The sequence below is a fragment of the Teleopsis dalmanni genome, chromosome 2, assembly GCF_002237135.1.
Source record: "Teleopsis dalmanni isolate 2A chromosome 2, ASM223713v2, whole genome shotgun sequence".
NCBI lineage: Eukaryota > Metazoa > Arthropoda > Insecta > Diptera > Diopsidae > Teleopsis > Teleopsis dalmanni.
In genome coordinates this window covers 118,375,390-118,402,980 of record NC_051847.1, presented here as the reverse complement: position 1 = coordinate 118,402,980, position 27,591 = coordinate 118,375,390, and the positions used below count along the sequence as shown (strand labels likewise).

The window sequence follows — 27,591 nt, the reverse complement described above, 5'->3', positions numbered from 1 at the left end:
AATTAAGAAGTAAGAATGGATTGAGCATGAGCGACTTTATAGATATAAGCTGCCTTCTTTTCAATACCCAAATCCTAATAAAACTTCACTCTTTAGTAGTCGTTTCTGTAACTGCTGGAGTTAGAATCATTGTAAATTAAACAGAAAAATTGTGGATCAATACATCAATCACAGCCTTATGGAAACAATTTATTGCAATACTCTACTTCCAATTATATCAAAGAGAAGTAGAACCTATAACCCTATAAATTTCTAATCGCATTAATAAATTGGATTATATATTAAATGAACTAAATTAACTTTTACATTAACAGTTGTGTTCTTCAACAAAATTTTTATATATATTTTCCCTAGTAAATTAGGAACCATATGCTTTAATAATGTAATAATTTTCCTTATTTCCTATCTATGGAAAACCCTGTCTCAGCCCTTTTTAATTTTTAGCAATTTATTGTACATTGCCTTTTTTTGTTCAAATTGCAAATGCGGCTCGGCTCCATCAGAACTGAATGCGAGAGACTGTTTTAATTAAAATGACTGAAATAACATATGTACCACAGGTAAGTTCCCATCCCCCCTGCAACATAACACCCATGCAGTCTGTTTTATCTTTCCATCTGCGAGTATCTATAACAAGCCTTGTCATTTTTTGCGCCATGTTTCTCACATTTACGACTCACGACTAAAAAAATATTTGAATGCAGTCATTTAGCAAACGTCACAATTGCTGTCACAGTTAAAACGCCAGCTTTTGAAAAAATAATTGCTACGATTTTAACAATTTTACCAGATAGCAAATAGCAAATAGACGAACGCCTCGGTGAATATTCAGCTGATATGGCAGCATTTAATACTTTTTCACTTGCACAAAAAAAAAAGAAAAAACAAAAACAAAGTGAAAAAATGAAGAAGAACTCAAATTTGCAGCCGCACTTAAAGCGTCAACAAAGCGTGATACCACAGGCATTTCTCTGCATACATCAAAACAACACACATGCAACCACACAGATACCTGCACAAACATACACACACACACACGTGCATAATCGAGCACAAGCGTCTACAAACCGAAATGTGGAGGCAAAGTGTGCTAATCACCCTGTAATTAACATAAAAAATGCATAAGAAGAACTGAAAGCAGCAGAAAAATTCAAAGAAGATTTTTGAAAATTGAAAAAAGCGCTTGAGTATAAAAGAACAACAACAAAACCAACCAACAAAGCACTGGCAATAGCAGTTGCGAGCAGTAGAAAGAGCGCGAGGAACAGTTAAAGAGTGGCACAGGAAAAAAGATCATAATTTTCTGCGGTAATGGAACTACTTTGAATATGCTGGCACAATAAGAGCAGCGAACGCAGTTACTGCGCTGCAGCTGCACCAGCAGAGTGCGAAGTTAGTGGAGTAACAGCGAAGGATGTAATCAAAATTATTATAATTGCGGCACGTTCACCATTGTGTACAACAATGACTTCCGCTTCCGTGCTTATTATCATATGATGTGCGATGCGCACATTGACGTTGAGTTGTTGTATTTGTGAAGACGCATACTTCACTGCCAATGGTTGTACTGTCATGCTGGCTATGATTGTTGTTGATGTTGTTGTTGTTGCTTTACTTAATGCTGCTTTTGTTTTGTATTTGTTTTAGTGTTTTTTTTTTTTATGTTTTTGTTTTGTTTTGAATTGTTTTGTTTTTTTTTGCAATTTACAAGGCGTTGAACAATGATGAAGCGCAATGCGAACATGAAAACGATGTTGTTAATGCAAGCAGAAAGTGATGAGTGGTAGGGCTAGGGGTAGGGAAAGGGAAAAACGTGCTGCAGCAATAAATATGTTATTAATATGCAAAAATTATGTAAACGCAAAATGCAGTAAAAAAATTATTAATTTTAAAATAACAAAAAAAAAACAAAAGCTACGTTATTAAGCCAAGCCGTCGTAAGTAGAAATTGCAAAATGTTCGCTTGTTAAGCAGCTTAAAAAGGGTTTCTCTTAATGATGCGGTTACCGCTTAACAGAACCGTCGAAAGTATCCTTATGCTGTAATGCCGCAAGTTTACACTACAACATTTTTATACAATAATTACTTAAACAATTATTTTTATTTAATGAATTACTTTTATTTTAATTTATATTTATACTAATAGAAGAAGCAACTTAAAATAAACTGTTTTAAAATTAAAAAGAAATTATTTTCTTGGAATGAAAGAAAGTCTGAAATAGTGCTTTTGATTTATCGAAATTTAAAAAATTTATGGAAATAGAAAACAAATAACCTAATTTTTCGACTCACGTGCTGTAGAGAAGTTTCAAAAATCAGAAACAAAATTGACAGTTGTAAATAAATGAAAAATCACTGGTTTGAAGTGGGTTAAATGTAAAGCATATTTTTAGGCTAAAAACGTTTTTGACCGTTTGTGAATAAATTTAAAATTTAAGCGGGTTAACAGGTATAAAGTAATACATTTAACGTTTCTATATGATATATCATAATTTATATGTCAAAAGCATTTATTTATATAGTTATTATTATAGTACATTATTTATTAAAAAAGAAAACAAACATTTTTTCTTGTCCTTTATAGCCCATGCCGCACATGAGTAAAATTTAAGATCGGAATTTGTTTTTATAACAGTTTTTGCACAGTTTAGTGCATTTAGTAGAATAAAATGTTAGTCATGTTTTAATGCTATTGAAAATGTGATAAAAGGTGATTAAAATATTTTTTTTCTATCTTTTGATATTTTCTATTTTATATTTACATGTACATTTTATTTATAATGCCAGAACGCAACAGTGATCAACGACAGTAAACAAATTATATGTAAATTGTAAATAGAAACTAAACGTAAAATTACTTTTCAAAATATTTCTTTCGTTTTTCTACACACTCAGTAAAGCAAGCCGAGCTCATTTGAATAATTCAAATATTATTTAATATAAAACCATAATTATTTATGATGATAAAGAGTTTTTTTAACCATTTTAGATAATGGATAAGAATATCCATTATGTATCCACATCACTTTATAGTAATGAAACTGGCGGCTTATGTTTGTAATAATTCACCTTAAATCAGACCAACTTTTATTAGGCAAAATGATATGCTTCTTAGGAAAGTCATAATGTTTTACATATATATTAACTTTTTTTATCTTATTTGTGAATTATAATTCCTCGATAGTTTAAAACATAGTTCACAAAACTATTCAGTATAATTTTGTCAATATTCGTTTACAACATGCAACTTTTCATTATATTGTCATATTCATTCCTATACCAATTGTACGCCGTGATCCGCTATATCATTAACCATTTGCGTCATCTGAACAATTTCCATGATAATTTCATAATCTATCAATGGAGATGAAAAATATATGGGGTAACACATAAATCAATCCATTTTCGATAAATAACGATAAGGAAACGATTATGTGCGAAAACATAAGGTTAACAAAATATCTTTCATAATTGAGATTATGAATAACTTAACTATTTTTTAAATTTCATAGAATTCATTATAAGTTTTGCTACTTTTAAGTGACTTATAGAGCAAGAACCTGTTATTTACACCGAAACATCAATAAGTTACCAAATAATTTTTATTCCAGACCATTTAATTTATTTTATTGAGTTAGATCTCTAGTCACCTCTCCCTCACTTTCCTGTAATAATTGAAAATAAAAGATAAAACAGGAAAATTAATTTAATGGACGTTATTTTCATTATATTTCTAACATACATTCCAACTTACGGCTATGATACTCAATATAACTTATTTTAAGTCGTATTTTGAAAGATTTTTTTAAATTTTCCACAAAATAGTTTAAGTTGTTAACTAATTATAACTTTGTTTTATGTTTGTTATATAATGTTCCCATAAGCCTTTTTAAATTATAAATTTTAAAATAAAAAACCAGATGACAAAAAAATTAAAAAGTGCTTACTTACCGCAGTAAAGGCCGGAAATAAAACAAACATTAGAAACTCTTTATATAAACTTATCTACTTTTCAAATTTATAAATTAAAAAAGTTTGATCAATTAAAAAAGTATTTAAATTTTAAAGTAATATATTGACAGCACTATCTGAAATAATCTAAACTGCCAGTATAATACGATATAGCGAAAATATCCTCATCTGTATCGATTTTTAAACTGTGAAAGCAACCTGAATTAAAACCTTCTATTACTACTATCGTGGACGGATAGTAATCTTATTGGCAAATGGATTATTTCGAGCCGTATAGCAATTTTAACGAAATTTTTATTTCTAAGAAGTTTTTAAATTCATATAATAATTATAGCTTTAAAGCAATCAAAACTCTCCTTATATCAAAAATATAAAAAACATTTTAATATACAAACGCTACGTAATCGTACCACTTAAGCTCGTTGGAGCGAATGCGGTACGTTCATTGGTAACAATGGCTCTATACCGGCCGACGACAGTAAAGGACACTTTAAAGAACTGTTATGGACATGTATCTGAAATTATTATGGTCATGCATCAATATGAAGTGGGATTGTTTCAAGGAAACAGGCGAAATGTGAAAACGTGCAAATGGCATAGTTAACTGCAAATAAAATATTGTGGTTGGTTAATCGGAAAAGTGTGCAAATATATAGAATTAAGTGGAAATTATTTTAAAAAAAGTAATGTATTTATTGTACTCTTTTTTAAATACGTATAAAACGAGACTAATTAGTAAATTGAATTATAGTTATAACTTATAATGCTATACTTCATTCCAATGAAGCAACCCCGTTCAGTTAACAGTTGAGTGTTATAGCACTTAAAATATAAATTAATTGAGTTATACGGAACATTTTTTTAAGTAAATAATTTTCATATTGTCAATTGAAAGCCTTCACAATTTACAATATTCTTTCAATTTGCTTCACATATTTATTTTGCAATATTTTCTGTGATATGATGTCTACAATTAAATCAATGACATCATTATAATTTACAAAGTATATCAAGATTAATCTTAGTTTCACCAGGAATATATTTACTTAAGAGAGTTAAGATAAATGTCAATATGTAGCGTTATTTTGCTCTAGTACTTGTTTAGAACCACTTCTTGAAGTAACTTCTATCTAACACTGTTTTCTCATTGATTTGCAGTATTTTCAATCTTTTTGTGAAAGGATCCAAAGAGACTAAGTTCGTGAAATAATGTATTTTCTTAAGTTATATTTAATCTCACATAAAGCCAATGCACCTCAGTGACTTTTAAAAAAATAATTTTTAAAACAATTAAAAAATTGTAATTAACGGTGGAATTGCTTATCGAAATTCTGTTTTAATCAACCTAGTCCTCGATTTACTATATATATCTGATGATTTCGATGAAGTCTTTTGCTTATATATTAAAAAATCTATACTTTTGTTATAAGCAATATGACAAATCACGCGCTTTATTTTTCTACCTCAACTCCAAAAGACTATCATGCAGGAAAATTAACGGCATGCCTATTTTATAATAATATGCCTCTAGTTTTTTATTGAAAAATTTGAAATGTAGTCATTTTTTATCGTTCTGTAGTTATCTATAACAGCCAAATTACTAGTTTGTTCCCTACTCATTGCTACTTGAACGTTTCTTAATGACAACTTCACATTACTTATTAAACCATCCTTGAAATCTTTTCCTCTACAATAACTTTACTTGAAGCCGTCATCTTCTTCACATGCTTTAAGGACTTTATAAAAATTTTTATTATATAAATACATATATATATTTTTCTGTAACTATTTCTTAAAAACTATTTCTTAAAGTTCATTATCTCACATGCATAAAAATATATAAATATTTTCAATCTTTGAAATAATAGTAATCTACTATCAATCTCGGTAATCCTCTGTTGATTTTGAATGCTCAGTTCCAGTAATATTTATTCATTTTTGTTTTAGTATTTCCACATTGTTTCATTGGGATTTTTTATTTCGTATCTTTACATATTCGGACTACATTTCAACATTTCTTTTCGCCGATAGACACATGAAAATCATTCACCATCAATATATTTTTTTTCTATTCTCCCAGACATAACATTAATATTTTTTTTACTTTTTGAATCAATGAAAACTCTATTACTTATACCAGCCATATTTAATCGAACAATAGAAATCTCAAACTCTTTCTCTCACTAACATACTCCCTTTCATAGGTTGAGTGTAGTTCTTTCTCCCTCTCACATTCATTACATCTCTCTCTCTGTCTCTCTCTCTATTTTTCTTTTTATTTCTTCGTATATCTGATACAACGTCTACTACTTTTATATCTGTTTTCCAATCTCAACCCATTACTAATGCTGTTACACAAATTAGCTATAGTTTGTGGGTACTAGAATTTATACATTTGAACTTGCAGACAGAGTTGGACATAATCGTGCGTTGAGCACTGCAAAATAATTGTGCTCACTGTCTACACCTTAACGATCTTAGAAATCCTAAATCGACTAGTGATTCGATCCATTTAACTGAGAATTAGTACGTTATGGTTAAAAGCCGGCTAGATTCAGCAGTAGAAGCAAAATGCTTCAAAACTCAGTTTTATTTATTTTCATTTTCTTTATATTATTTGTACTTTATTTCAATTAACCTCATATCATGTTCCCACTACATCTAAAACTACTTATGTAAATGAAATTAAAATTTGGGTGTTTCCATTGACATAAACTGATTTATGAATGTTAAATAGCTGGTTTGTTTTTATTTAACTTACAAAACATATAGCAAATATTGGAAATTTAAGTAATTTACCTTGTGGTTAATTTATTCTTATAGACTGCATTTGATATTTTTCGCCTTAAATCAATTGATTTATTCATAATGAACTTATTTATATCGAAGCTCTTTGCATATTAAATTATCCTCATTATCGGCCTTAATGTACGAAACTGCCTAAATGAGACAGTGGAAACATGTTATATTTTGTCAACTTCCTTTATTTATGCTAAAGTAGTTTAGATTTTGTATATGAAATTGTTTTTTTTTCTTTTTTTGTGTGTTCTATTTTTAGGTGGCAGGATTTGGAATGTATAGATCATTTTAGATAATTTTCTAGTTTTTATAGAATAGGAATCTAAATTAAGTTTGTTATAATTTGTGAAATAACATGTAAATACTTTAACTTAATCTTTATATTATTTTACTTAAAATACTTATTTTAAAGTCATGTCCAGAATATGGTAATAAAAAGTCTCGTTATTTTTGTAATAAAATTAGATTAGAAATAAATTTTAAATGACCATATAAATTAAAATAAGACATAATCCATTAAATACTACATTTAGGTCTAAAGTAATTGCATTTCTTTCTGATAACAGTTACTTTTATTGGTTCCCCATAATTCATTTCGTATATACGTATCTCATCAATACATTTTTACTCTTTTCTGCATCCAATAAATTTTATTTAGGCTAATAAAACAATATGCTTTTTCAATATTTACAACAAAATTTCATAAATTTTTTATTGGTTTTATTGTTTGAGGTTCAAAAATGTAAACAAACAAATGTAACTGCCAAAACAAACCTAAGAGGAATAAATAATATATCAGGAAACCTTTTACCTAAATAAACAAGAAATTTAAAAACCATAAAAGCATAAAAACCAGAAGAAAAAAACACAAAAAAAGAACAAAAAAGAACAAAAAGGAACTAGAAAAGACAATCAGAAGCAAACAAAAGCTTTGGAAAAAAAGAATCGTCCTTATTATTGGCATTACACACCGTTATTAGCCACGTTGACAATTGCAATTCTATCCATTGCTTTGCAGTTAGAAATACAAACATACATATTTACTATACACTCGCATATTGTTTATTTGTATGTTGAAATTGCTTCGTTACGTGCCTCAGCATCCTTATCAAGGATAACAATTACTTTAGTAGCTATGAGCGCATCTTATCACGATTGCAAGGTGCGTGCCTTTCTTTCTTTTTCAACAGTTCCTTAAAGGCTTCCATTGCTGAGGTTGGCAAATGGTAGCATTTGCTATGCTAGGTCTTCTTCCTTTTTGTCTTACTCGGCTGTTGAAGTTGATATATTTGTTGTTTTTGTTGTTGTTGTTGTTGGCTTTGTTATTGTAGCACTTATAATTATTATTCCCATTGTTTGGCATTGTTCTTTTTGCCACTTTTTGTCATTTAAACTCTTGTGATGTCACTTCATTCTCCACAGATTAAGTTGCAGTATAAAAGGATGGCTGAATGATAAATACTTATGAATCTGCAACGTTACATTAAGGAAATGGAAGAAGAATAAGATAGAAGCAAATATCAGATACATTCATTTTTAAAATAATTTGTTAAATTAATATTTAAGTTTATACATACATATATATATACGCATTCAATGATAAATATTCTCACTTCCTTTTAATAATTTATCTGAATTATTTATTATGTCTTTACATATAAATTTACTTGACATGATTTGCAATACAATATCTGCGTATGTTTATTAATGTCTAAAAGATACGAGTATTTGCATATGTAACTGTACTTAACTATATTCATTGAATGAACTGTTCCACATCATTGCCTCTACTAATCATGTATGAAGATATGATTTTCAAATTCTACTTCATTTTTCAAAATTTCACAAAGCTACTATATTATTTCCGCATAATCTCACACACGGAAATCTACCGACCTTCTTCGCTCACATCTGCAAGTGTACTCGCCTCTCGAACAAACAATCTAGCCCATGCTTGTCATAAACATATAATATGACATATATCAGTATTAAGTCATGAAAAAAAAAAAATAAAGAATTATTGCCAATATTTTATTCAACAATTCAAATTCAAATGGAAATCCAAATCCGTATCCGCAGTCAAATCCGAAACCGAAAACAACTCAGCATCCAAACTCAACTTAAAATCAGAAATATATTGCACAATAAAAATGAGAATGAATCATTACAATAACAATAAATCTATAAGCTCAGTCAGATATATTGACTTATGCTTTGTTAAACTGCAACTATAAAGCAAAAAGCAACTTTCGGGGCTCAACCTTTGCCTCCACTGAATTTCCTCAACGCCTCAATTGAGATTGAATTGTCAATCGCCCCCACTTAAGACATCACTTCTGTGGATGCTCGCACTCAAGCATGTAAAATTGCGCATAAGTGAATATTTATCAAAAAATTTACGAAAAATATGAAATAATAAATTTTTAAAATATGTGTGCCATGTGATAATAATGCTACTAACAATAAATTTCATATCTGCCTAAAAAAACCGAAATAAATGAAAAATAAATGGATCTTTTCTTCAAGTTAATAAAGTCTGTTGAATGCGAAATCAAATGAAATCGTTTACCCAAAATTGTCTTGTAGGAAAATTAGGCTTTCACACTTTGCAGGCTCAATTGTCTGTCTAATACGGTTTCAAGTATCCTATTAAGTACATGTTTGGGATGAAAGCTTATTATTTTTTACATATACGAGTATGTCTCCACATAATATAGCATTCATTCCTGTTAGCATATTTACTTACATTCATTTCTTTCTTTCTGGTGACAACAATTTTTGGGCGTTGATTTGATTCACACTTCGTTGACAACAGGGATTACAAGAAAATCTGAATCTGTTGTATGTAGTTCCCACTTTTTATGCCCAACACTCAATTCGTATATTAAATATAGATTCATATATGTAATCACTGCTATAAGTAATGCTCTTTGTATTTGTATTCTTCTCAAATGATTATTTATTCAAAGTTTTTTGGTCCTTGAAAATCAATGAATTTACATTTTGCTACTTAAGTTTAGATACGATACTCTTGAAGTATTTTCTCTTCTTTGAAAATTTTTTATTGCTTATACATTTTTTGTGTTTATTGTTGTCTATACACTAAATGAAATTTGCAATTTTACAAATCATTTTGAATTTGTGATTTATATTAACTTCAACATGAGATCGTGTCACTCATACGTCCCGTATACCGCGCTTGCTTGTTTGCATAAAACAAAAAGAAATATTTAGAGGAATTGTATGAAGTGCTTTCTGCAGTTGAGAGATTTCCAGTAGATTATCAAAGTCGATTTTACAGATTTTTACAATTTTATTAGGAATCAATATATATAAAAAATATATATAAATAAATATAATATTTGATATAAAATTAAATAATGTATTATTTATATTAGTAACCTATTTCTTATCAAAACACAATTAAAACTTAAAACTTAAAACAAATACTATTTTTATTTATTTATTTGTGAGTTAACACTAAAATTAATTTTACTGTTAACTAAAAATAAGGAACTGAAGTACTAGGTACTACGGCCTGTAGAAAAAATTAAAAAAAATGATATTATTAATTCTTCAAGACCCTGCTTTTCAATTTATAAAAGCTAATTTTCCAATGGTGGTGTATATACTCTCCCCCTTGGCTTGTAGTAGTTACTTTACAGTTCACTAAATTAATTAAAATAAGGATTGACGGTAGATTTTTTCATGTACACATTAATATGTACATATATTAAGAAAAGTGAAACATTAGAAGTTTTAGTATATGCGTTTCCAAATTTATGTTAGCTAGAAATGAAAACTTAGTAAATATTTGTAATGGGTAATGACGTTAAAACTCTTTAAGAATATTCTGTGTAGAGTGAGCTGTTAAGTCTACGACTAAATAACGAATTTGTGATACATTTCGGTGAAATAGATACCAAGGGCTTAGGGAGTCCTATGGGAAAGAGCTTAGTGACGCTCAGTGGGGAGCTCATCCATAAGATAAACTCTTGTAAGTAATATATATACTTACTTACTTAATCTATTTATATTTTAATATCTTATAAGTATTACACTTTCTTTCAAATAGAACAAATGTTTATTTAAAACCACTGTTCACGAATTCTGCATTGAAGCACAAAACTATACAGTCTGACTTGTCCATTAGTCGATTTTGGTGGTAACAAGCAACAATATTTCAGAAATAAAAACTCATTTAATTAATACTGAGAAAGGATTTCACATAATACAAGTTCAGCTTATTAGGATCGTACAAATGGTTTTATTTCAATACTTGTCTTGAGTGCCTTTGTGACAAAAACTTCAACTAGTGCTATATTTAAAATATTGTACTTAACTAGACAAGTATGCAGCAATATGTGTTAATCTCTATACAAAACCGTACAAAATTTTTATGAAAATATGATAATCAGTCGAATTAAAAACATAGTATAATATCTACTTTATTTCATGATTATTTTTAAAAGTCAAATTCTCTAATTTGTCTTATATTTCATGATCCAAATTTCTATTTAATATTAGAATAATATAAAACATTAGTATCTATGCTATGACTGACGGATGTTGGCCTTAAGTTCATCTAACGTCATTGGCTCGTTAATATAAGCCTTTGACTTTAAGTTGTCCTAAAGGCAAAACTCTGATGGCGTGATATCAAACGAACGCCAAGGCTAATCAAAACTATTATTTTCTGATATCAATCAAAAGGGTTTCCAGAAATCCATTGTGGCACGAGGTTTATCAACAGGTACGTCATCTTAATGAATGTATAAGCAAACAATGTCAGTGTGTTTAACTGGTGTATATTACATTATAGAAAAAATATACTGCTGGTGTATATTGTTCCTAAGACTGACGTTTCAAGCACGTTCTATTATAAGTCAATGTCTGATGTAACCTTCATTAAGTGAATGATGTTAAAAGGTTATTATTGGTAGATAATTCATAACAAATATTATTAATTCTGTTCCCAACTAATCAGAATATCAAATAGAGCAGATAGCCTTCTTTAGCCTCAATCGCAGCAATAAAAATATATCAAAATTTCTTTTGACATCTTCACTTTATATTTGATAATTATGGTACTTTGACAAGAAATGTCAAGTCAGATATATATATTAAATAAAAAGCAATTTGAATCATCAAATTTTTTTCCAATTATCCACCTCTTCTTTATAAATTAACATATATGTATAAGAGTATATATACTCTTTCTCATAGAGATTGTCACAATACCGTATGTATAAGAAATTCAATCAGCTAAGCTGTGAGTCAAAAAATGTACTTTCAAAAAAAAAAAAGAAATAGTCTGGCAACACGAAAACGAAGCATTTCAACCACACTTACAGCCACTAAAGTGAATTTAAATAATTTTTGGCTGTTCTACTTCCTTCCGGTGTCTTCGGCAAATTGTTGATTTTATGTTGCGTTTTCTGCTGATGCCACAGCAGCATTTTTTTCATACATTCCACCGAAGCATACTTTTGAGCGCATAGTATTGCATGAGATTGCAACAATTTTTCTGTTGACACAACGTCAAGGCAATGTTGACGTTATTGATAAAGTCAAGTACAGTGCGAACGCTGCATGCGAGGCGAACAAAAACAAAAATTATGCTAAATTTTTGGCATATTGCATGCAGAATGTAGCATGCAATCAACATGTCGCATGCTACACACACACTCTCTATCGCACTATGCAATGCATGCATAAATAGGCAAGACTGACAAGCAACGCAGCTGTGCTTCTTTGTAGTTGCCCGCAAGTACAAATATGTAGTTGCACACAAGTGTATGGGTATTTGTGTACGTGTGTGTGCATATGTATGAGTTTTGAAAATACCCAGTAAACAATTCGAATTGCTAAGAGATGGAGAGTACCTGCAGTTGAAAAGTATAAATGTAACCAGGTTTACTCAATTATAGCAGATAAGAAGCCTCAATATTCTATATTTAGATCAAGATCTAGCAGTAGACAAATTTAGTATGCAAAAAAATTGTAAACTACTCCTATATTGAATATATCAAACATATTTTAAAATTGCTTATGGGGCAAATTCACATATTCAGCCTTATTGATTTCTTGTTTGCTTTAAAGTTGACAGCAAAGTCTTGCGTAAATTTATGCGCTGTAAACTCAGATGCAAATCAACTACAGAAACTACAAGAACAACAGCAACAGCAATGGCTTATAAAAGGAGTGACTAGCATTTTTTATATTTTTTGTTGTTGTTAGCTGATGTAGGAATATATTGCTGCCGAATGCATCACATGTATTAATGCATCTGTTTATTTCTGTTTTATTTGCGTATTGTAAAATATATTGTATGTGATATAATACATACAAAATTTCCAAAAAATAATTTTATATATTTTGATACAAATAAAATTACGCATATCGTAATATTTTCATACTTATTTATCAATAAAACGCTGAGGCGAATTGCACACAATATTTCCATATTAAAGCTTACACTCTCATATTCAAGTTATATGCACACACTCACACACACTAATATCTTTAAAATTATAAAACACATTGCTTTAAATTACTGCTTCTAATCGATTTCAACACAAGAATGTTTTTGCACTTCCCCAGCGTGGATTCGTTTAATCTGCTAATCAAAATTGTTGTTAGTGTGTTAGTGCATATCACTCCGACTAACTTATTCGCATGCTAATGTATTTTATTTCTATTGCCATTTTTGTTGTTCCTCTTTAACATACATACATATACGTATACGTCACGTGATCCGTATACAGCATACAATGATTTATTACGCGTGATTGGCGTTTACGTTGTTATGTAGGCTTTGTGTTTAAACAGTAACAATAACTATAACAATAAATATAACAATAATAACAAGCCATGACAACAACAAAAATACCATAAAGTAGAATACAATGCTAATAATTGGCATATACAATAGCCTCTGCATTTTTTTTATTAAAGAATTTGATTTATTTTTGCTTTTCATATGAGTTTTATTCCTCTTCAATGTGTAGTGTGTTTGCTCGTTTAAAACCTTAAAATATAGCATACTTTATGGGGCTGAAATTTATATTCCATATTAGGCTGTGTACATATTTATTAACGCTGCATACAAACAAATTATCACTTCCGGTATTCATTTTAAATTATTAAAATAATGGACTTAAATCTCAATTCAATGACTTGTTATAAATGAAAAGTAATAAAGTATTTTATACAATTATAGCATTGAAGAAATATTCCTCCTAAAGTTTTATTAATCCGCTTTCATGACCGTTTCAATGAGCTGTATATGCTCGTGCAACTTAGTTGGCCATTGAAGATAAGAGTCGTCATTAGTCGCATCCAGTGATCAGTGGCTTGTTGTCATCAATTGGTAGTACCGGGTCCCTTCCTATAGTTGGTCACCTGATCCTTCCTCCGAAGATATGAACGTGCTCTATAACGTTTTCCTCCAGCGGCAACGAAATAAACTTTATTCAAACTTTCATCCAAAATTTATCAGCATATCCCATAGTGGAAGGTGAACCATTAACACTAACCAAATTGTGTATTGCCAAATCGTGGCATCCTTTAAAACGAATTTTGATGTGCTGATTTAATGTGAGGTTATTTATAGTCTGTGATACTTAGTGCTGGAAAGGAAGTTAATTCTTTACAAAAATTGAATGTGGTCCCAAAGTCAAGATCTCGATCGCTTTAAAACAGCTTTCGTAGTACAAGATTTGTTTCTTAATAAGTATTTATATTCTTATTTCAAGGTATGCTCTTTTTACAGAAATATTCATATAGCATTCAGCATTTTCCGTGTATTATCAACTTATGTTAAATAGGTTAATTCGTGTCTCAATGTTATTTTTGAAATGATATGAATTTTTATATAAAAATAATAAGCTAGTATTTTTATTTTTATTTTTTATTTTTACAAAAGAAATTAAAATTTACCAATCTACAATTTAAAAATTTTGAAACAAATTAAACTATGATATATTAAAATTTGTAGATACTAAATACCGTAATAATGTACATAATGTGTGCCCCATGTATGTACAATGTTCTAGGGCAGCACTAATTATATTCTTAATAATATATTGAATGCATCAAATCCATTTACACATAGTCATTATAAGGAATCAATTCCCTTATGTTGTCAACTCAAGGCTATTTTAACAAATGAAGTAAAATTAAGTTTAATAGCATTGTTGTGACGTATGTGGCCGCAGATACTAAGAACAATAATTAAATAATTATTTTATATGACTTGAGTAAATATTTTTATAAAAATATGTACTAATATAATATTTATATACATTCTTGAAATTAAAACGCTTTTATTAAATGAGGTCTTAATGTTTATATTTTAAAAGATTTGTAGCAATAATGTTAAAGTATTAAGTTAACTTCCTCTATAAAGATCGGAAGTAAACTAATTCATTTAAGATACTATAGATAATTAAAAATGATTTGTAACGACATAATAAGTAGTTTTTGAATACATTTTAACAGACAAATGTAATATTATTGAAAAAAATTAATGTGATATAGACGAACATTAACAATATTGATATTAACAAATAGTTAGAATTGGAAAATAACTCTGTATATTTTCTGATCTAGGCATACGTTAAAGTGATTATTTGTTATTGAGTTCATGAACTTAAAGTCCTTACTTTCTAGTCTCGTTTAATAGTATTTTACTAGGAATTATCAACCTAGATTATCTAGCTAGATCTATCTAGCTGGTTTTATATCCTTCTTGATTATTTTGGACCTTTAGGTCCTTTTGAGTATTAACATTTTTCACATACCACAGAGTTCTAGTGATATTTTTTAATGTTTTTCATTGCTATTTTTAGACTCTGCCTAGAAATGAGTTGGTACGCCGTACGCCATAGTTGTATGTATGTATGTAGTTACATACATCCAGGTCTGTTTTGTTATTGTATTAAAGAGAAGCTTTTTATTATCTAGAGTCAGTTTTGATTCAGAACCAGAATTCACAATGAGATTAAAAATTTTTTGTTTTTTACTTAAAAACTAAATAAGTAAGTAAACTAATCTCGAATGCAATTTTACTTATAAACTCTAATTATTCATTATGTTAGCTATTACTTCTATTAGCTTCTACTTAATGTAATTCCTGCTACAGCTTTTTTGTGGTGATAGTATTATTTGAATGAATTGTCAGAATTACTGTTTTGTCAGCGATGCAGAGTAAATTATACTATTTCGAATCCAGAAACTTAAAAGTGCATAACTGAGTAAATTTTTAATTGTGATATAGTAATTGTTTATTGTTGTTAGCAATAATTGACCCCTTTTCATTTTTTCTGCTAGGTACACTTCATTTGATCCACACATATCTGGCAACCTACATCACTTACACTGAGACAGCCTTTTTTGAATTTTTTAATCCTTGAGTTCTTCTATGTGGAGCTAATGATCCAGTATTATTCTTCTCTTTTCAGCGCGTGATAAAACGTGAATTAGCACTTTCACTCAATAGCGACTGTGACCACTTGACCGATCCACTAATACAATATAATAACTCATGATTACAAGTAATTCACGAATTTTACAGAAGTATAGTTTGAAGCACAAGCACTGTTTTGCACATAAAAGCCTAATAAAGTCGCCATTTTGTCCAGAGTTGCGATCGAAAGTAGTGCTTTTTTATTAGTTCTTTTGTGACTTGCTTACAAAAGAAAACGCCTAATATTGCAAATGTGATACTAATATTTAAATATTATTAAATATAATGACCTGTAAAAATTCAATGATATTAAATTTTTCAACACAAATTTAATATTTTGTTTATTTAATTGCTTCTCTTTTCAAATTTCGTAACAATTTTCAATCTTTCTGAGTAAATTTAATTTACCAATTACTTAATCAACCAAAAACGGAAAACCAAATAAAAGCAAACACAGATGAAATAATTTAATAATGTGAATAATATTACAATATCATATCATACGTCTTTGTATTCCATTGTTGGCCAACATGGCAATAAAATATAATTCCCCTCTGCCATATATTATTCATCCGAAACTAATTATGTGCTTTATAGCTACAATTATTATACTCAATAGACCTGTGCTCATTTATTGACTACATTATTTAATTTTTTTATTTATTTCTTGCAATTCCAGGAATAAATTGCTTTCAAAGATTCTCGGAACAGCCAAAGTACACAGAAGTGAATCCAGGTCAAGACGCACTATTAACATGCAAAGTAATCGATAAGCGTGGAACATGTTCATGGCAAAAGGATAACAAGGTAATAATAGCTTTTGGTAGGAAACAGCTTAGATGGAAAAAATTAGCAATTTATTATAATTCTGAACATAGTCAGACAATGTACTTTACCCAAAGGCAAAAGAAATGTATTTTGATTTGGATTTATACACTCACAAAAGACATTGGACATTGTTGACTCCGATACAAACCAGCAACATTGCTTACTTTATGGGTAAATAAATGTAGATATGTGAGTTCCAGGAAAATATCAATAATTTGCGGCTCCAATATGTGAGCCAAAGTAAACGAGTGCACGCTTGCATATGTGCAAAAATAGGCACATTCGAGTAAATGTGGAAACCAATATAGATTTGCACAGTATGGTCAGCATTGATGGTAAAAGAAAAACAGAAAAATGGTTTATATGACTGTTTAGTGAATGTAAGAAGCACTTTTGAAATTTATTTGCAGTTAATTTGAAAATTCATTAAATATGATAGAAACTGATTGGATGCAACAATATAAACAATATTACGTGTTAGATAATTCATACGGGGTTAGTAATTTTAGAACCGAATACACAGTAGTAACTTTAGTCGCAGTATCAACTTAATTCGCTGATTTATTTTGTACCTACCTTAGTTTCGAGACTTAAGTTATGATCCTCTGAAATTGACCCATAATAATAATTAGGTGAGGGCATAATTTCTCTTCCGTTCAACTGTGCATTTCGTTTCTCTAATTTACTCTATATACATTGCGAACTTTTGCACTGGAATTCAACTTTTTGTTCAAAAACCGTTGCTAAAGTGAACTCTCTTATATAAAAATAAGCGTGACTAAATCATACCTGTATTCAAAATTAGATTCAAATGATACTTCTTTTTAAATACAGCCCTGGAAAGGACTTTCAATTTCAATTTAAGATGTTATTTTATTCGCCTTGCAAAAACAGCTTTCGAATCCAATTCAGCATATTTATATAAAAAATAATTAAAATTTTTCTTAGTGAGGTCATTTCAAATAATAAAATTTAATTATTGTTCAAAAAAGAATTAAGAAAATATTTTACAAAGCTTTATCTCAAATCCAAAACATCAACATAGGAAGTAAAACCCGAAAACGACTGCATAAACTATCGTTCCTTAAGAATGAACTTTAGCAAAGTTCGAAAGCTGAAATTCAAGATGTAAGCATAGTATTATATACATAAGCCCTCCCATATTTCAATGATAATTTGTACTCCAAAATAATATAACCATAACCCATTTTTAAAACCAAAAATAATTCCTAAATTTTTGTTGTGGCATATTTAACGGCGGAAAACATTAATTCTTACCAAAAAATATTTTGCCTCTATAAATGTGCAATATAAATTTCTAATAAACATTATTTTAATAAAATTGGTAATTAAATACATACAATAAGAGGTTATTACATTATATATAATATATACCTATTATGTATTGGTTAATTTAGGTTGGAGTGGCGGCCTTTTGCTCAAATCTCACTTGTGTAAAAGTAATGGACCTATAATATCTAACAAATAATGTTGATTTTAAGTTCAAGAATAATAGAAACTCTTATTATACGAGTTTATCAATTATTCTTAACTTTTATAAAAATAAAGTTAAACTTTAATTGTCTATATCATATTCTTTAAGTTCAATAATACTCGGAAGTTCCTCTTAATATTGTAGTTGTAAGCCAATTTATTTAATATATTCATAATATAGATTCTAAACAAGTTATTATAAAAAAATAAATTTAGCCTAATAGAAAGGAAAAAGTTAAAAAATAATTTGTAAATAAAAAAAAACAGCATTTTTAAAAAAGTAATATTAAAAATGTAATAAAACCAATTAGTTCAGAGCTTACTACCTACATTTGTTCTTCATAAATTACTACATAAATTGCTAATCAAACTAAAATACATTCCTTTTAATATTATTTAACAATATGAACACCCTGTATGTAAATATATAACTTCTATTTAAGATGCCTTTCACGTAATCCCAAAACTTATTTTGTAGCATAAATATATTTGCAGAAAACAATAACGATATCCATGCTAAATGAAGTCAATTTTTGTAATAGCACTACTGTGGCTTAGCCTACCTAATATCAACACGAACAATGAATTGAAGTAAAAGAGGCAGCATAGATATAGTACAAAATGCAGATACAAAAATTCCTCATCAAGATACAAAATTTACACAAGGAATTACATTTAATATGAGCTTCGCACCAAAGTCCATATCAGTTAATTTCTTGTTTGTGGTAAATTCTTTCAAATTTTCCTATTTTCCTACCAAATTTCGTAACCATTTCCATCCGGTGCTGCTGCTCCGCCTTACCACACCGGTTATCTTTTTTGTCTTTAATATTAACTGAGATACAAATTTCGGCATCACTTTAATTTGCATATGCTTGCATAAGGAACATGCATACAATTTTAGTTATCTCGTATCTGTGCCTTTGTTTTGTATCTGTGCATCTTTCATTTGGCATCCTAATCTATGCGTAACAACATATTTACTCATGTCGGCTGTGCAAATAAGCTGCCAAATTTACCTATGATTTTATTTTCTATCTTCGTTATCGTTGTTGATTTTTTTGCTACAGTGAAGCAGAAAAACAATATTTTAGAATTTCATGTGGTAAAAAATCACTTTTTTATTCATTCACCAGCAGTGGAACATCCATGCATATGAAATATTTTGGCAATCATTTCGATGCAGCACAAGCCACAAACACGCATCAGTGCCAAAAAGTGTGTCCTTTAAAAGTTTCATTTTTCTATATCACAACCTTTGTGGCAAGTCGTAACAAATGTTGGGGCAACAGAAACATTCAAAACATTCTGCAAACAAACACGCATTTGCAATTCAAGTATGCTAAATATTTTCTGAATCCCGTATCCTGACAGTACTCGCTGCAGTCTATCTTAATGTAAATGTCCTGTAATGCTGCCATGTTTTCTGTTTTTTCCCCTCATTCAGAACTTTAATTTCTCAATTTTGTCTGATTTAGACTTTTCTGTTCTGATATTTTAATTTGGAATTAGAAACAGTAATTCCGAAACATTACAAAATAAAATGAAATTGTTCAAAGGCCAAAGTTTTAATATTTACGAATGTTATTGACAGAAAATCAGGACTTTTCGGTGCATTTTAATATGGTTTGATATTAATGAAATTGGAGACTCCATTTAGTATACAGTACTATTACATATTCAAATAGATCATTATTTATTACTTATTATGACATTGAATATTCAATTCAATTATCTGATGAATGATATCTTGAACGAAAGATATAATTCTTATCGATGTGATCTGGTAATACTGTATAAATACGATAAACTTTGAGTTGTCAAAATGAAAATAGAGAAATTATTAAATTAATAATAACGAATTTTCTTTCAATCTTTCATTTACAAAGGTAAATACAAACAATTCTCTTTATTCTAAATAAAATTCAATTTTCCATGTCGTGTTAAGCATATCGGAAAGTTCTGCATTCTCCTTACAGTTCACTGTCAAGATAAATGCAAGATAAGAATGCATATTATCACTTCCAATATTAATCCTTGCACTATATGATGACGAAATTATGATTAAATGAGTGTCCCATTATTTAATGGTTATCATTTACCAGATTAAAAGATTTGAAATATATTAGAGACGTGCGACCACTAAATCATATCTTGAATATATTCTATACGTAAAATCTTTAGCCGCTAACCCAGAAATTAATAAAAGCAAAAGCAATATGAACAGCGAAATCGAAATTGCATTTTCTACTTTTATTTGATTAAGAATCGAAAATCTAGAAACTGAAATCTGGAAATCAATACAAAACTTTGAAGTAAAATAGCAAATGAAACCGAAGCCGACTAAGATACTCGTATATATCCAGAATCAATATAGTTAGTAGTGTTCTTGTTCTACTTCAATGATATGATTATAAATTTCAATCACATATTTACTGATACAAAATTCTGCTCTGGTGACACAAACTTAACAGCAGTTCATTTTATGGAAGTGAAGCGTGTGCAGCTGTACTCCAATTATAGCCATAGTTCATATAGTACACACTAGAACTATGGAAGGAATGTGAAAATAAAAATAAGGCAGAACAATAACCTTTCTTAAGAGATGAAATGGTTATTTTGTTCGTCTCGCATTAAAGTGGAGGCAAAAAGTTGAAGGCGCCCCAATATGGTGTACTAGCTTAGTGAAGAACAGTGAAATAGTGGCAGAACAGTAAAAGATACAGATTATTTAGAAGTGCAGCTCTATGTTCCACTTAGGAGAGCTATCAAGTGTACTATACCATAAAACCGTGACATTCATAAATTTAAAATAATTTATTTGAAAAAATAATTGCATATTAACCAGTTATAATTATTGCCATTCCTTTCGTCTTAGTAACTAAATTACTTCACTACCGTCTAACTTAGTATAGTCTCCAACCATGTTCCCTCTTCTTGTTAAACTTCTGCAGTTACTCTAGAAGCTTTAATAAAATTTTTTTTGTAGTATAATTGTAAATTTTGGATAATGGTTTGCTACCAAACTCTGAAGGCACTGGCATTTAAAAACCGCGTATTGTTTTGCTAGTTGCCTCGTCATGCTGATGTCGATAGCTCAAATCTACGTATGAGTTTGCAAAATAAAGTTCAGTCACACAATCTTTAATATTAATTGGTTTACAATCAAGTACCTATTAAAATATTCGATATAAACTCAAAAACTTTATTACTGACATAATACTCAATGCTAAGAAGAGGAAATTGATATATGACCAAATAATTCGTCCGTCACTTCTATATGGTTGTGTAGTTTTTTAGCAGATCTCCTCGGGGAGATATGCAGATCTGAGGTCAATTATTGCTTAGTCTGATGAAGTAATAAACAATAATCTAGTCAAGGTGTGGAGAGGAGTTTTGAAGAAACTTCGAGTTAAAAAAGATTAAAAGTGCTTAAAACAGCTTTAACATAATATAATCGCCTGGCTAATTACCTAACTGGTCATATGTAACTGCATTACCATTTCAATGAGGTGAATCCATCTTAGTTTATAAAAAATCGTGTCTATTTAAAAAGAGATAAGGATTGTGATCATATTCTCTATTATTTTTCGGCTTTAATCTGACATAAGAGTCTGTTGGCAACTCTATATATCTTCTAAACTTAATGAGTTTTTAAGTTGTTTCTCAGAATTTGCTGTTGGGTTAATTTCAGTTCTAAGTACAAAACACCTACTACGATCTAATTCTTCTGTCCACTTAAAGACTAGATCTCTATTAGTTTCCTTATATATCTAGTATCGCCGGTGATACTAGATAAGAAGTTCACGTGTAGCAAAAAAAGCATTCGATAGTGAAATTGTCAACTCATCTTCAGACATTTACTTTAATCGAACTTCATATTCATCAATTTATTTGATTTAAAATAAAAATACTTCTAAAGATGAGCAAAGTATTTACATATGAAACAAAATAAACAAACTTAGTGTAAATCAATCTTAAAGTGCTTAAAGTGACAATGTAATTGCACTTCTGTGTAATTATAAATTGCACTCAAGTGTCGTTTATCTATTCAATAGCTATTGTCCAAATGCTACAAACAATTTTATTAAATTTTCTACCAAATTCTCAACCACCAAACTCATACCTCATAGATACAAACATATGTGGACAGAAGATGCACACTTTTCGTATATGAAAATTCATAAAATAAATATAATTTTTTATTAACCACAAAAAATATTTTCCATAAACTTTTGTATTTAAAGTTTATTTTTATCTGTTGGACAGGAAGGATAACTGAGGCATAGAGTCTGTACGACTGCAAAACCTTAATTTATGAATTTTTGGTTTTGTGAAAAACTCTCAAACTGAGACAGGAATATTGTGGGATTTTATTACAGATGTGTACACATATTATTGTACATAATTGACACATTTCAGCAAAGTTGACATCTGTAAAATATCAACCATTTTGAGGTTACCAATAAAATTGACAACATTACTTCTATATAATATTGAGTATAATCGTTTGAATGTGGTTCAATAAAAAGGGAGCTGACATTTTATAGTCACATGAAAATGAGTTGAAGAAAGGGGCCCCTAGATACTTGAACCTAGTTCTGGCCAGGCCTGGACAAAAACACATCAGGTGTTCTGGTGTCATTTCTTCAAGTATTGGTAGACACGCACTGCATGAGGTACCACAGGAAAGGCCAAGTCTGGCTCCATGCCGTCCTATGGACCAGTGGCCCGTAAAGATAGATACTAGCTTAGAAACCTCAGATTTGTTTCTACAGATTAAGTCAGAGGTTCTATATTTTAATAGATGAGCCAACCCTTGACCTGGCTGCTGAGACAGTAAGGGTCCACTCACTATTTGCCTGTCGCAAAAAATGGTCACAAATCAGCCTACGCCCGTAGCTGACAGGGGCAGGGATCGAAATAGGGGTATCCGTGGAAGAGGCGCCTAGCTTAGCAAGCTCGTCGGCGCGCTCATTTCCCACAATATTAGAATGCCCGGGAACCCACACTAGATTAACCTTGGACCTCTCACTTAGTTCACTAATAATTTTCTTACATTCTTCTACTAATCTCGATGACAGACAGACTGCTGATAAGGCTTTAATAGTTGCCTGACTGTCAGTTAGAATGCAGACCTCTTTTCCGTGAAGGCGCATATTTAAAGCAAGAACACTTGCCCTAAGGATGGCAAAAACTTCAGCCTGAAATATTGAGGTGGAATCTGAAAGGTGGTATGATTTACTAATCATTAGGTCCGTAGAAAAGATTCCGGCTCCAACGCCCTCATCCATTTTAGACCCGTCGGTGTAGATCGCTATCTTTCCTAGAATTGTAAGCAAACCCGCCTCCCAATCTCCTCTTGAAGGAATTATGGTGGCGAAGTTATTGTCGAATAGTAACCGAGGACATAGGTAGTCTGAAACCCTGGCATCATCTATCGGATAGAGTGATGCGATATTATCATGTCCTAAAGCACTCGAACGCCAACAGTTTAGATCTTTAAGCCTCTGCGCGCTGAGAGTAGCAGCTTGCTTGATGTAAATATCAATAGGTAGCAAGTGAAGTATGACATTGAGCGCACTGGTGGGGCAAGATCTTAGAGCCCCAGTATTAAATGAGGTTTATAACAAGAAAGATGTAAGTTCCTGTTTTAGAGGGAACAGTTAGTATAAAGTTTTTACTAATAAATCTAACATAATATACGCGTAAATAAACTGCTCCAATCTTTAAAAAACATCAATATTTTTATAATAGTTTTGATATATCTGTTGAACTCTTTAATAAAATTTATATAATGGTATCATTTAAGCCAGCAGAGAAAATTTACGATAAAACATAACTATGTAACCATTTCCTCCATGTTACCTTATAACATCCCTGCCAACATGTCTACAGAGCAGGACGATTCAATTTAAGCTGCTCTGTTTGGTTTTATAAATATGTCATGGGACAAAAAGAAATCGCAAATGCGCCTATCTAGATATAGAAGCGCATTTGATAACATTTTTCCTTAGCTTATAAATAAGCTAAGGAAAAGCTAAATATAAATTATAAATAAGCTAAGGGAAATTAATTATACTCTGGTATGGTGGATAAGACACATATTCACCGACAGGAAGGTAAAACTACTCTTTAGTAGGGATGAACACCACACAAGTGATGTCCACAGGGTGGAGTACTCTCCCCACTCATGTGAAGCACAGTAGGACACAACAGACTGCCAAGGTTATACATATGATATAGTCATAGTAAATATAGAAAAATTTGAACATACTCTATGCGACAGAATCCAATTTGGACTTGAATTATAAAACCACAGTTATAACATTTATCAAATATCTACAACCAATAAGGTCTACTTGAAACAGCAGATTGGGAAGGACACGATGACGAAGTGGAAGACGATCCTCCAAATTCATATCAATTAAAAGTTGGTGTTGCACATCCAAAATACTGCGTTGGGTCTTCTCAGCAATCATCAGACCTCTCAGCCAATTCTAAGAATGAAGAAAGGAAACCTAACGGACAACTGGTTTAATTATCAAAGGTTTGAAATCTTGCTAAGCAGTGTCCTGAGGTTTCAATGCCAATGAATTCAAGGGATAACTTTACTGAACTCTTTAAAACTGAACTAAGTAACAAAAGATACTGGAAGGATATCAAACAAACCATCAAGCTGATGAACAACACAATTTCTTGATTCACTGACGGTTCGCTTATAGAAGAAGATGCCGGAGCTAACATAGTCAGACCAGGCAAAAACCAATGGGAAGCGTTAAAGAAAAATAGTGTAAATTTACGCGATTATTAAATGAATACTCTTCAATATTGAACGAAAATACCAGGGAAAAAATGTAGCAATACTAACAGTCAAACAAGCAGCTATCAAGACACTAAACTCGCTTAACCTGTTCGGCGAATTTAATTAGGTGTCGATTATCTGTTTATCGGGATATACTTGCTTACGCGAAAAGACCAACAACACCGCTGATGGGGCCAGAACCTGTCTGTGAACTTAAACACATAAAAATGAAGGAGAACCAGAATAAAAAGGAATACTAAGAATACTACCATAATAACCACAACCCAAAACACTTATTGATACCTATGACAATGGAAGATAGCAGGATTGTATGGACTTATCGAAAGCAAAACTTAGGATCATGATCGGATTATTAAAGGAGCACTGTAAACTAAAACAACACCTTACGAGGCTGGGCATATATACGGATGCTAACTATAGTTTCTGTGAAAAGAATGAAGTGCTAGTCATGCTAATACATGTACGAAATTGACTCCCGAGAATGTATATCCTTACGAAAGTGGCATATAAACTCTGCAAAGTAGTTCTATACTACTTCTTATTGACGCAACAAGGATTAGATAAATGCTCCAATTCCAGAAGAAAGTACAATAGACCCTACAGTGCCACATCATCTCTTAATAATAAAAAAAAAAAAATAAAACATATGTATAATAATATAGTTGGTTCCTCCTAGGTAAATCATAGAGTACCTGGTAACAATTTAAATCAACACAATTTATAGAAATAGGTAACAAGAACATTTCATAAATAGTTTGCATCCTTCAACACGCATTTCTCTACTCTTCTTCAAGTCAGAGCCAGCACAGCAGATCCTCTCAAACCTTACAGACACCACTTCAGTGCATTTAAGCAGTACTGCTGGTCTCCTTAGAATGTGTACTATTCAGTCCGATTTGCGAATATATAATCCAATTCAGTGTGAAATGTTCTCCAAAAAATTTCTCTCTTTAACTAGTGATACAGGGAATTATTTATTGTGCTTCAAATAAACTTTCTTTGCAAAATTTTTAGATTTATACCAAAAATATATTTCATCCGCCTGGCCTTTTTGATTTCTTAAACCTGGGAATCAATTCGCGTGCATATATTAAGTTAGTCCGGAACACACTCTTTAAAGTAATTACCACTTTTAATGATAAACATAAGAAATTAAAAATTAAAAAGAAATATCTTCAATAAACTTATTTTAGTATTAACACAAGAATTCCTAAATTTACTAAACTATCTTTTATGTGAGGGAAATCAAATTTTCTGGGATAATTTCAAAATTAATATTATAATAAAATACATTGTGACCGAAAAGTTTCCGGAAATAAATAAATAAAACGCAAAATTCTTAATCTTCATCAATATTTATTTTATCTCCTTCAAAATATGCTCCATTAGAAGCGATACACAAATGCCAACGTTTCTTCCAATCATCAAAACATTTTTTATAGGCGCTTTCCGGTATGGCTTTGAGTTCCCTCTGCGAATTCTGTTTTACGTCTTCTATGGATTCAAAACGCGTTCCTCTGAGTGGTAATTTGAGGTTGGGAAACAGGAAAAAGTCACACGGTGCAAGATCAGGTGAATACGGTGGCTGTTCGATGGTATTTATTGAATGTTTGGCCTTAAAATCGTTGATAATGTTGAACAAATTGAGGTGAATCGGAACAAGCCGGGCGTTGACACGTCGCATACACAAATTGTCCACCAAAATCAAACGAGCCATCTCACGACCGATGCCTAGCTCTCGTGCTATCTCTCTAACACTCACATGAGGATTTTTGAACACGATTTCCTTTGCCTTTTCAATGTTTTCGTCGGTGGTAGAGGTCGAAGGTCGTCCAGAACGCGGCATGTCTTCGACGGTCGTACGACAGTCCTGAAAGGCTTTGTACCACTCATAAACTTGAGTTTTCGATAAAACTGATTCCCCATAAGCCTTTTGTAGCATTCGCAACGATTCTGCACACGAAATTTCGTTCGAAAAACAAAATTTGATGCAAACTCTTTGTTCAATATTTTTTTCCATTGTTTTTTTCGCAACGCACTACTGAGGTGAACTGGTTTCAACAGCTGCCGTAAACGAACTGTCTGCAGATCCGCGCTCATTTTGCAATAGTAATATAAGGACAGTGCTGCCAAACTACATAAACTTAAAATATCGAAAAATATACAGCGCGCGAATTTTAAATGAGAATTTCCGAAAGCTTTT

At 30.6% G+C, this 27,591-nt stretch overlaps 1 protein-coding gene across 1 annotated transcript in view; it reads left to right on the top strand.

Moving 5' to 3' along the window:
- The window catches only part of LOC119675554 (arrestin domain-containing protein 3-like), a 44,947-nt gene extending 19,844 nt beyond the window's left edge, over nucleotides 1-25,103 (top strand). The window contains exon 3 of the mRNA XM_038086760.1: nucleotides 24,919-25,103. Coding sequence (XP_037942688.1) covers nucleotides 24,919-25,103 — 185 coding nt within the window. The remainder of the gene's footprint in view (nucleotides 1-24,918) is intronic.
- The last annotated feature ends 2,488 nt before the right edge of the window (nucleotides 25,104-27,591 follow it).